The sequence below is a fragment of the Misgurnus anguillicaudatus genome, chromosome 15 (genome assembly GCF_027580225.2).
Source record: "Misgurnus anguillicaudatus chromosome 15, ASM2758022v2, whole genome shotgun sequence".
Classification (NCBI taxonomy): Eukaryota; Metazoa; Chordata; class Actinopteri; order Cypriniformes; family Cobitidae; genus Misgurnus; species Misgurnus anguillicaudatus.
In genome coordinates this window covers 7,788,995-7,802,076 of record NC_073351.2, presented here as the reverse complement: position 1 = coordinate 7,802,076, position 13,082 = coordinate 7,788,995, and the positions used below count along the sequence as shown (strand labels likewise).

The 13,082-nt window shown below is 35.9% G+C and overlaps 1 protein-coding gene across 3 annotated transcripts in view; it reads right to left on the bottom strand.

Annotated features, from left to right (window-relative positions):
* The window catches only part of veph1 (ventricular zone expressed PH domain-containing 1), a 158,799-nt gene that overhangs the window by 75,984 nt on the left and 69,733 nt on the right, over window positions 1-13,082 (bottom strand). For all 3 annotated transcript variants that reach the window (XM_055173536.2, XM_055173537.2, XM_055173538.2), the window contains 2 exons: window positions 5,437-5,600; window positions 1,172-1,381 (listed from right to left, as the gene is read on the bottom strand). In XM_055173536.2, coding sequence (XP_055029511.2) covers window positions 1,172-1,381; window positions 5,437-5,600 — 374 coding nt within the window. The remainder of the gene's footprint in view (window positions 1-1,171; window positions 1,382-5,436; window positions 5,601-13,082) is intronic.

Below are 13,082 nucleotides of genomic sequence, written 5' to 3'. Positions count from 1 at the left end.
GCCTTTGAAAGCTACACAATTTTTTACGCTCTTCTGATTTCAATTACATGATGTAATAAATGTGATAATGATAGAAAACATGCAGGAATAAACAGCCAAACGTGCCAGTCATATCTATGTCATATCCAATGAAGATCACACCATCCAACCAAATGCAAGGCTGTTTTTACACTTGCTTGGAAAGGCAATTTCTGAGACAAACAGTAATGAGAAATGTTTTGTAATGTACCAGAAAAGACAATAAATCATCAGAAGCAGTTCACATCAGCACATTCAGTTTTCTGGCATGAAAAACTGCAAAGACTTATGGGTAATGTTTATGCACACACTCGCTAAATGGTTTTGGAGCCGGATCACACAGAACATGTTCTTGTAGAGTAGTTGTCGGTTTAGTTAAACTCTCCTCATTTTTAAGACTTAAGAGTACCTATCAGATAAATCTGGGCAGGGTTTCCACACCTTGATTAACTTCAAATTCAAGGACTTTCCAGGTCCAATACCCTTAAATTCAAGAACTAAATGTGGGGCACATTTCAAGTAAGAGCAAGGTTACATCGTGTTAGCTTTTAAGATACATTTTTACAGTTCCCTTTCGAGGGAACTCGTGCTGCGTCACTGCGGTGACACTTTGGGGATGCCTACAGGGGTAAGTGCGTCTGAACGTGTATCAAATTCAACCAATCGTGAGACTTAACAACAAAGACAGGGTGACGCGGGAGCCAGAAAGTATATCGCTATCTGAAATATTGCCAAATATGGCGTTACAGGGACACAGGAAGTATGGCAAGGGAGACGCAGCGTCTCGTTCCCTTCTCAGGGAACAACAGTTACATACGTAACCCGAAACTTTGTCATGTGTTAAACACAACTATGCAAAAATGCATTTTGGTATGAATCAACATTCACATACAAAAGATATAAACATTTAAAGTGAACAGTTTAGCACGTGTGCTTAAAAAGTCTAGAACTTTTATGATATTATCCTACAATACACAGGAAATAATATGGATTTTTTGCATGAAATAGATTCAAGCACTTTCAATAACCTGTATCTATGTATGTATTTTTCCCCAGATTCACAAACTTTCAAGAATTTCAAGGACCCGTGGGAACCCTGCTGGGGGCAGGATATGCATTTTTTAATACAGCATTTGTGCTGGTAAATTCCCACCTCACAAGTTTGACCCACTGCTCCATGGATCTTAGCGATGTGTCCAAGCAGTGCAGGGTTCTGTTGACCCACACCTCTCAGCATTGACAGGAAGGGTGCGAGGGATGAGGGGCTGGACTGAGCCACATTCACCAACACGCTCAGTACAGCATCACTCAGATCACAGTCGCTGAGGTAACCAATCAAAGACGGCACCAAAGCAGACAATACCTAAAGAGAAAAGAGATAATTCATAAGTACATATAAGGCATGGGATTAAAGGTTGCAAAATTCTGGGAATCTGGAAACTTTCCATGAAATTACACATGAATATATGGGAATTGTTGCACACGGATGAGGATGAGTAAGATGTCGAGGAAGCTAATGTTTGAAAATAATTTCCTGTAATTTCTAACTTGGAATACTTCCAAAATTCCCAAGCTTTGCGACCCCATGGGATTCAATGAGTTGGCTAAGCCTATGCCTCTGCTCTTTTAAAACCACACTGAAGCGCACAATAATATCTGGAAAAATTTTAAATTACTCCATTGTTACTAACAATAAAAATTTAACAATACGCATTAAATAATAATAACCACAAAATGAATTTCTGTAAGTAAAAAGCAGACATTAGCTTGTTGGTTTACACAGGACGTATTTATATTGCATTTCTCAAAATAAACACATTTTCAAAAGATTTTTTATTATAAATTGAATGGTTTGAATGATCAGAGTATTCACAACAAATATAAAGGGTTTGTGCCTTCAATGCTTTGAAAAAATGGTCATTAGACAGAGAGATTTACCAAGAAAAGCTCAAGAACAAACACATTAATCTAAAACACTTTTAAGTCTCTTATGGTTCTGATACTGCTGTGTAAAGAATCACAGCCTCTCATTGGTTGATTTCAGAGCCGCCCACCCATAAACAAAACCTTTGGTCTTAAAGTACATGGGCTTTCACAGACAAAATGATAGACAGAGTAACAGAAAATAGAGAAAGAAACTCAAGAAAACTCATCATCATCCAGAGACTGACAGTTCGTCTGAATTTATAGATGTGTTACTCTGTGATGACCTTAAAACAGACCTCATACTAAAACACAGTGACTCAGAGAAAACACGCAGTACATCATCAGCGAAATCTCGCTTGACATTCACTCCTGACAAACCGTAGTGACTTGGCACGAGTAGAAAGGCATGAGTCATTTCACCTCTGTTCGCCAGCATGAAATAAATCTAACAACACCCTTTTAGCACAATTTGCTTAATCCTTAATTATCCTCTAGTGAAATCCATTACATTTGAATTGACACAGGTGGACAGGATGGACTGGGATGGACAGGATGGACTGGGAGGGCAGCAGACGCAATGCCCTGTGAGAAGCAGCGTTCCCAGCCTTACGCAGGAAAATCTCAGGTTAATCCCAATTCATCCCGATTGCTTCCCAATCATTGTATAACCAGCCAGAGGTGGACAGTACTTAAAGGTGACCAAGAATGGATTGAAATAATATGTTGTATTGTTCTTTACATTGTTCTGAGTAAGATCACAGAATCTTACTCAATAGACTAGAAAACTATGTTGGCATCAGTGGTCAGGCGTTAGCCTGGTTTAGATCGTATCTAACCAATCGATATCACCTTGTTTATGTAAATGAGGAATTGTCATATCACTCCCCCGTTAAATACGGCGTACCTCAGGGATCAGTTCTAGGCCCTATCCTATTCTCGTTATATATGTTACCTTTAGGAGACATTATCAGGAAACATAACATAAGTTTTCACTACTATGCGGATGATACCCTCATTCGCTCTCGTAGAATGCGAATATCACACGACATCACAGCTGTCAATCATGAAGTGACACCACCGTTTTTATAACATTAAATAACTAACTAAACACAAACTTATTTTAAAAACAAACATTTGAATTTACATCAGCGTGATAAAAACTACAGTTAATGACAGAAACCAGCTTTGGAAAAAAGACAATTGAAGTGTAATTACATTTTTTAGTTGGTCTCAAGTCCCATTGAATAACATGGGGGAGGCAGGGTTTATAACCCATACTGGGACCAGTCACTGGGGGGCGATCGAGACGTTTTGGCTTCACTTTTCAGGGCTTGTGCGGCACGCTTGGTCTAAAGCATAATATCATATTTTTTATTCCATTACATTTCATTAAATTTAATTTAAAATCAGCCAAAGCTGGGTAACTAAGACTGTACAACTAAATATAATGTAAACAACCTGTTGTAAAAACGAACTTTGCCGCGGCTTTTTAAAATGCCTCTGCTGACTGCTGCCTGCTTCTGCATAGATCAACCTACCCTCAAAGATTCGCTCTGATTGGATTTCTTCCCAACTTGTCCCACAAAATGAGTAGTTCTGATTGGATCTCTTCTCCATTCGTCCCTCCCTAACATTTTCGTCTTAGTTTTATTCGTTGACTAAAGTGTCAGTTATATTTCGTTACAGTCTTCGTCATCGTATATGATTTTATTTAGTTTTTATTTAGTTTTCGTCCGTGAAAAAGGTTCGTTGACGAATATTTTTCGTCATCGTCTTCGTCAACGAAATTAACACTGCCCCAGCCGCTGGTGTAAAAGCATTGGCGTGCACGACCCCTAAAAAAAATACTTCACTACTGTCCTCTTCTGAAACCAGCAGCACATGAACAGAGAAGATCTATGTTATACCTCTCCGATATAACACAAAATGGTTTTGAAGAAGTATATTACACTTTTCTCTGTGTACACATACAGTAGAAATTAAAATTGTATGTTTATTGTCCCAACCCCATTGTTTGATGAAATTTACACCCATGTGCATAAAAGGTAAAATGTTTTTTACATTGCATACCAAATACAGTAATGTGTGTTAGATGTAAGTTTCTCTAACAACAAAAATACACTGTCTTTATGGTAACACTTTACAATAAGATTGTATTTTGTTCACATTATTCAGTGCATTAGCTTACTATGAACTAACAATACTTCTAAAGCATTTACATTTGTACATTGACACAGATTAATAAATGTCTTTTAACAAACTTACTGTAAAGTGTTACCATCTATTTAAAACATTTAAAACATATATATATATATATATATATATATATATATATATATATATATATATATATATATATATATATATATATATATATATATATATATATATAAAATAAATATTTTTTTATAAACAAATACAACAGGATTGAAAGTTTTTTTCATGTTGCATAAAATGTAGTGCTCAAACTTAAAAAACCATCACATAAAAATATTAAAATAAGAGGCTATCAAAATAAAAATATTTAGAGCATACATTGGCAGGAATAGATTGTAAACAAATTTATTGTCACTTGCTAACACAATACACTCTTAAAACAGATGTGTTAAAAACAACACATTAGTATTGATTCTGGGACAACACACTAAATGCGTTGTCCCAGAATCCACCCATCTCTGTGTTATTATTGAAACAGCACATTTTAACACAAAATCAACACCAAATGACACTTCATGTGTTAAAAGCTTACTTTTGATATTTCAAACAGTACATTTATAATTTGAACACTTTATGTTACTCTAAAATTAAAAATGAAAGATGAAAAAATCCCACAAACGTTATTTCCATCATTTCATCAGTCTACATGTTTCAGAAATACTGCTGATCTATTTCAAAACTCTCCTTGCTGTGTCAGAAACAGAAAGTTATTATAAGATGTCTCATTTCCTTTCTCTTTAATCTTACAACAAAACACTCGGGTCTTTGGGTATTTTAGTTATGTTACCCAATGCACACACACACACTGATAATTCCTCATGACTACTGCATTCTTTACTGCTTGCTCTGTTCATCTGCTATTCACTGGCAAACAACTCACACTCCTACCCCCCCCCCCCCCAAGAAAAACATTACAAAATGCAGGAAACCCGGATGACTGTTCTGTTCTGCCAAAATCGTGTTTTCCCGTTTTCTCTTCCAGTAATGTTTTTTTTATTAAGCCGTTGGGAAGCTGTGTGTTACGACGTGTTTTTTGATATTTCGACATCCGGTTGTCTGTTTTATATTGCCACAGGTGTCCATCACCAAACTGTCTGACCATGAAGAGTTTTGTTTAAACAACTGTTAAATCACTCACTCTTACTTTATGCCTTTGGATCCACCCATCCTTGGTCACCTGCAAATTCCTGTCTTTGTTACCCAGAATAACTGTGCCCAGATCCCTCGTTTATTCTGTCATGCATTCATCCGTCCCTCCCTCCCTCCTTTACTCACCAGAGGGTTAAGGTCAGAGATCATCTGCAGCAGTTGGATCAGATGCTGTCTGCCGGTCTGGTCCAGCTGTGACATCAGCGCAGTCAGTTCGCGCACGTGATGGTGGATGGGCTCCGGTTGTCGTGGATACAAAGATGGCAGCACCCTCAACAGCATGGAGTTACCTATAAAAAACAATTATACATTAATAGTGCAGAACTTTCTTACAATCAGAATATTTCACCTTATATTGGGTTGCCATGAAATTAACATCTTTGCTAATTTTAGAAGCTGTTTCATGCAGATATACATCACGATATGGAAATAAAGACAATCACAACTTTTGTTTCATGACGACTTTAACAGTAACAATGTAAGACCATGATAAATTATGAGATTTACATACACCATGAAAAATTCCTTATCGCACTTAAATGTTTAGAACTTAAATTAACAAGTCATTTCAACTTTCTTGACTTGTAGAGTTGGTTTAAATTTTAAAAAATTAAGTTGAATGGGCTTAAATTCTTACTACTTTTTTATTTATTTATTGCAACTTCTAACTAGTTAAAAAATATTAATTGACTTATTAATTCAAGTTGTTTAAACTTAAACATGTAAGTGCAACAAGAAATTTTTACAGTGTAATAAGGCGTACACCTCAAAGCGAATTCAACGATTTGCGCGAGCAGATTACATAAAAAGTCAATGCAAAGAGACGAACTCCCACGAAAAACATGCGCTATTCCCCTAAACTGCATCTTCACGCAAGTTCAAAATATTCAACTCAAGCGAAAAATTAGCATGATACAAAGTTAAATCCCAAACATAATCTAGAGCGAGGAATGCGATGCTTCGCGTTTGGTGTGTACGCAACATAAAATTTACTTATTTATGTGACAGCAAAATTAGCTGCATTTTCATTACTCTTCAAAATGCGCAAATCGAAAATGCGGCCAATGGAAACCGCAATTTTGCATAAACTCGCAATATATCCCAAAAAGTTTGTACGCTTGGCTGGGTTGGATTTTCAGGCAATTCGAGAAAGGAATATATAACAAAACTGCAATGGAGAGTTTTTTCATATACACTGCAAAAAAATTATTTTCAAGAAAAAAATCTTAGCATTTTTGTCTTGTTTTCAGTAAAAATATCTAAAAATGAAGAGTTTAGTTGCAAAACGAAATAAATCCATTTTTTAACATTTTTGACAAAACATGTTTATTATTATGTTATCATGTTATTATTTTGTTTTATGGTGCTACTTAGCTGTATTTTTTAAGTTATGAATGTTTCAATCAAAACAAACCAACTGCAGTTGCATTGAAATTAATTGGAATGCACAACCAAAAAATTAGATTTCTGAACAATTAAAAAAAACTGTGGTTATCTCGTTTTGCAACGAAACTCTTCAAATTCTTAAATGAAGATGCTTTTTCTTGATGAGCAAAATGACCTAAGAAAATAAGTCTAGTTTTTAGACCAAAAATATCAAATTTAAGTGATTTTGTGCATAAAAGCAAAAAAATCTTGAAGATTTTTCTTAAACACTAAATTCAAGAAGAAATTGCTTACCCCAATGGCAGATGTTTTTGCTTGTTTTATGTACAAAATTACTTAAATTTAGTGCTGGGCAAAGATTAATCGCGATTAATCGCATACAAAATAAAAGTGATTATTGGTATAATATATGAGTGTGTACTGTGTCTAATTATTATGTATAAATATATACACACACATTCATGTATGTATTTAAGAAACATTTACATGTTTATATATATTTATTTATATTTTTATATAATCTATATTAAATATAAATAAATAAAAATTATATATAAATAAAAAATTCTGAAATGAATATATGAATGTTCATGAATGTGTTAGCTATGGTTAAATATACATAATAATTAGACACAGTACACGCACATATATTATGCAAAAAATCACTTTTATTTTGTATGCGATTAATCGCGATTAATCTTTGCCCAGCACTACTTAAATTTTATATTTTTGGTCTAAAAACTAGATTTATTTTCTTGGGTCATTTTGCCCATCAAGAAAAAGCATCTTAATTTAAGAATTTTTAGATATTTTTACTGAAAACAAGACAAAATACAAAAAAAAAATTTCTTGAAAATAATTTTTTGCAGTGTACAGTTCACCTCTGTACAAGTCACATGATCATTCTTTAAATATGGCACGGTATGTTTGATTGGAGGACGAGACAGAAAAGGAGTGGTCAACTTCATGAGCATCACAAAAACCAACAAGCACGACTGAGAGTCGACTGTTCTGTAAGCCTCCGAGTCACTTTAGCGGTATTTTGTTGTCATCCGCATGCCGGTCTGCACGGCGCCGTATGAAGTCGAACACATCCGTCTCCATGGAAAGACTTACCGCGAGACAACAAATTACATTTTTAGTCGCATAACATTGTTTTTGTAGTTTTTGTTGACATATAGAAAAAAATCGCTAAAGTTTTGCGCAAATATTTAATGGAATTGCATCTATTTACTCTTTGTTTCACTTGTACTTTGATTACTGTCGGTAACAATCAACCCCCATTATAGAACCCCGCAGGAATGAGAAATCGAAGCCCCAGAATACTAATAATTTGTACTCTGGAAAATATCTATGCTTTTCCCCCAAATAACATTGTGGTTGCTGATTCATTATGTGCTGACTTCTAAATAACAACAACAGGCCTATTCTTGTTAATAAAGGCAACTGTTGTTGTTCACATTTTATTGTCCTTAGTTTCTTCATTTGCTTTGTTATAAATGTCAGACAGATTACTTCTGTTGATACACATGTGGAGGGGTATAAATTACAAAGAAAGACAAAAAACAGAAAGAACAAACAAAAGAATAAACCAAAGAAAGACTACATTGTAAGCTGTGCTATATACAGGCAATAATGTCAGGAGGAGATAAACCCTCTTCATGTGGAAATAATCTGGATCTCAAGGTGACTGTGAGCATGAGAAAGCTCTTTATTTGTAGTCTGGACACAAGAAAGTTACACCGGAGTAAACAAAATAAACCTGTGGGAACCATAGATATACACGTAGACGCCACAATAGCCAAAGAATCGCATGGCAACATCTTGGTAAATGATTCATTGTCATAAGGAATTGTAAAATGACTAATAATTGTAGAGTCATTACCAATGAATGTAATATAATTGAATGTACATGATATGAATAATGTGAAAGAAATTGTTCATTGAGGAAATGGCTTTTTCTTGTGGTCCAGGTCAAAACAATGGGACCAATCAACTTTACCTAGTTTGTAATACCTGTGAATGGCAAGACAATCATGTAAATACTGTGCAATAAATATAGCAGGTACAATATCAACTTCACAAGTGTCACAGTCCTGTCTGGTGTCTCTTATTTTGAAGTTCTGTATTATCATCCATGTTTGTAGTTCTGTGTAGTTCTTTTGTTCATTGGTCCTCATGCTGATTGTTTCCCAGGTGTGTCTTGTTATCTTGTTAACCCATGTGTATTTATAGCCCCAGTGTTTTAGTTGTACTTTGACAGTTGTTGTTAGTGTATGGGTTGCTAAGTGCCTGTTATTTCTTCTTTATTTCTTCGTGTTCCTTCGTTTTTGTATCTAGTTTTATGTTAAAGCTTACTTGTGAATGGATATGGATTTTGCCTGGCTCAGGAGAAACATCTACGTTCAAACGATACCAGAATACGGTTGTCAAATTGTATTTGGGTCCTTAAGACAGTTGCATTCACGCACAGTTGGGTTATTTATGGGTGTGACAACTGCATCCTATAACCTGTCTCACAACCGCATGTACGGAGAAGCTGTGTGAAAGAAAGCCAGGGTACCCACAACTTGGTTAACTTCAAATTTAAGGACCTTTCAAGGACTCAAAAGAGTCTAACTCTGTGCCAGCGCATAACTACAGATGTGTTTAAAAAATAATGAGAATATATATAGTATATGTACAGGGGTTAAATTGGGATTTGTTTTGTGGGGATGCTCTGTTGGGAGGGAGGGTTTGAGGGGTAACATGTTTAATCCTGATGACAGCAAAGCCACTGGTGTGTTTCAATGACATTTTGTACCTCTGATAGGATTTTATAAGATTCAGGTTTAAACACGGCGTTACAGGGACGCAGGAAGTATGGCAAGGGAGACACAGCGTCTCGTTCCCTTCTCAGTTCCCTACATGTGTAACCCGAGACATTTTCATGTGTCAAACACATCTATGCAAAAAAGCATTTTGGTATGAATCAACATTCGCATACAGAAGATATAAGCATTGCAAACAGTTTAGCATGTGTGCTTAAAAAGTCTAGAATTTATATGATATTATCCTACACTAAACAGGGAATAATATGGATTTTTCCAGAAAACTTCTTGCATAAAATAGATTGATGCACTTTTAATGACCTGTATCTATGTATGTATATTTTCAAAAACTTCCCAGGGCCTTACAATTTTCTCCCCCAGATTCACAAACTTTTAAGGATTTCAAGGACCCATGGAAATCCTGGAAAACGCACTGGACAACTAGTTGTCTGTCATGCCATTCCTTGTTCTGTGTTAACCACAGAGATGCTATTTGCGTTGCTGTGGTTACAAACTCACATTTAATGCCGCAAGCTAAAAGATGACAAATAAAAGCTTTGCCTCCTCTCACACGTTAACAAGTTCGCTGTTCCTCAAGATGCGTACGTCACGGGCACCTGCACATTAAAACATGGCAATTTTTAAGCAAATAAAAAATGAGAACTATATTTGAAGAGTTTGGTTCCAAAACGCAATAAACACCATTTTTGAAAAAAATTTGTTACTGCCAGAATCAGTATTATATCAGTTCAGTATTAAAAAGTAAATTCTTAATTTTATGCAAAATCCAATATACGGCGTGTTATTCTGTCATCTTTTCTCCCTTTTTTCCCAAAATGCAATAAACGCCACTCCTCCTTTTTTACAGAATGCCATAAATCTACTCCACAGACGCATTCACGCAATGTAAACAAACAATGGCGGTGCGTTGAGTACACAGAATCCTAGTTTTCCTCATCTACTTTGTACTTCGTGATCACCATACAAACAAAAACAAAATAATACTTTAATAGCATTGATAAACCTGTGATGGTTTTCTGTGACGGGAAAGAAACGTAAGCCATCAACATCTAATAATTTACGCAAGAGACACTCGGCAGACGGGTGCTTGTTTGCCCGGGCCGACAGCATCAAGTTTCTGTCATGATAACACATTGACCCCAGGGGATCTTATGAAAAACTTTCCATTATTTTACTCAAAGTCAAAGAAAATCGAGCAGGACCAAAACATTTTACAGCTGATCACTGTGAAAAACATTAAGCGACGACGTCAAGGATAACCGCAGCAATGACAGTGTCATTAATATGACAAAGTAAGTGTTTTGATTAATGACATTAATGTTTATATTTTTTATTAGTGTGTACAACTAGTCAACTAAATTAATAAACATGGCAAAGATGAATGCACATTTATTGATTCAATAGGTTTATAGCATTTTGAATAAAAACTTGTCATGGATTTATTGCATTTTGTGGAAAAAATTATCAGTTTTTATAATAAATCTTTGAAAATCAACTTATGGATTTGAATGTTTTATGTTTTTATAACCTAAAGATGCTATGTGAAAGTTTGTAACAGAAAATAGTGGTTTTCATCTTGTCACTTGGTATAGAAAACACGTTTTTACCGAAATTTGTCAAAATGGATTTATTGCGTTTTGGAACCAAACTCTTCATTTACTCATGTAACTACTCATGTGAAAGTCTGTAAATAGGAAAAACATGGAATTGTCATGATTCACAAAGGAACGGGACCGCAGTGCGGGTAAGGTGAACTCAACAGGTTTATTAATAACAAAAACGGCCTTGTAGAGGCAAAAACAAAACATTAACAGATAACTATAATGGACAAGACTAAGACAAGCACACACTATGACAAAACTTGACTTGACAATAACAACAATGTCAACCATAAAAAACAATTCAGCACAGGACAGAACACACTGGGGCCTTAAATAGGAAAACTAAACGAGATAACGAGGGAAGGTCAGGTTAGGGGAGTTAATCAATGATGAATAATTAACAAGGAAATAGGGGGCGGGGCAGAGACAAGACACAGCAGCACACAGCAAAGGCCATGTGCTACAATAGAGGGTATGCATTGACGTCACTTTCCACGTGACCACGCCGAAGCTCGCCCTGTTGATTGGCAAACGTTCAACAAAATGGCTGGTTTTCATAGTGGCTGCTGCGAAAATGCCAGTAAAACTGAATATTATCAGCTTAAATTGTATTTAGTTGGACTTGATAGCAGAGGTGGACAATAATTAATTACATTGGTTACAATTTCCAAACATCTGTGCTTTATTAGGGTGTTTGTCTTGGAAAAAATGTTACTTCACTACATTCTAAAGCATATCACCCTATAGACAGCTTTCCCACTGAAGCTAAGCAGGACTGAGCCTGGTCAGTACTTGGAAGGAAGACCACCTGGGAAAACGAGGTTGCTGCTGGTATAGGTGTTACTGAGACCAGCAGGGGGTGCTCACCCTGTGGTCTGTGTGGGTCCTAACACCCCAATATAGTGACGGGGACACTATACTGTCAAAAAAGCACCGTCCCTTGGATGAGACGTTAAATCGAGGTCCTGACTCTCTGTGGTCATTAAAAATCCCAGGATGTCCTTTGAAAATGTGCTTTGAGTACTGAGAAAGGTGCTATATAAATGTAACTAATTATAATTACTATTATTATAGAATCATACTGTGTATTCTTTAATATTGCAGATTAAAATTTATTTAATATCTAATTACATTAAAATTGTGTAATTTTACTTGAGTAAAAGTATGTTAATGTACTTAAATATTAAATGTAAAACAAAAACTTGTATTTATGAAATGTAATAGAGTAAAAATTATGATAATATGCATTGGAATGTATGTCTTTTGCCACTCAGTGGGCGTAACCACAGTCATTTTCGCCGAAGGTGACGTTACATGCATATCCTCTATACAAAACATGGGTACCGCTAAGATCTTGCCACATGACTATAAACAACTATAAATAAATATGACAGACTGGCAGGATCATGACAGGAAGAGTTTGGTGGCTTCTAAATTCATCCCTGTTTGGATCCTAAGGAATGAATGGGGCTAGGCTAAATGCTAACACATTCATGATGCGCTGTACAAAGATTAATGCTGAGTTCAGACTGCACGATTTTCAAAGTAGTCGGGTTACAGATCTTTACACTGCATGACTATCTGGGATAGCGTTCAGTCGCTGCTGTTTTCAGACTGCATAATGGATTGGCGATATGGGGTTTCACGCATGACTTTACCGCAGGAAGAATCGCCGACAACTTTGTCCCGTTCCACAAACTACATCTCTCAACCAAATGCACGCGAGAAGTGACAAGGAAAAAACGTGAGATCACACGTGCAAGACCGGAGTTTTATTATTAAAAATGATAGCCCGCAAGAAGCTTGACATACAAATTGCATGTGTGCTCATTTGCAAAGAAAAAAGATTATGAATGAGGAAATGGTTGGGGAGACTCATCCCCAAACTTCCAGCTGGCCTGTATGTTGCTCTCTCATTGGCTGTAGGTCAACGCCAATGTTATTTTTAGTCAAA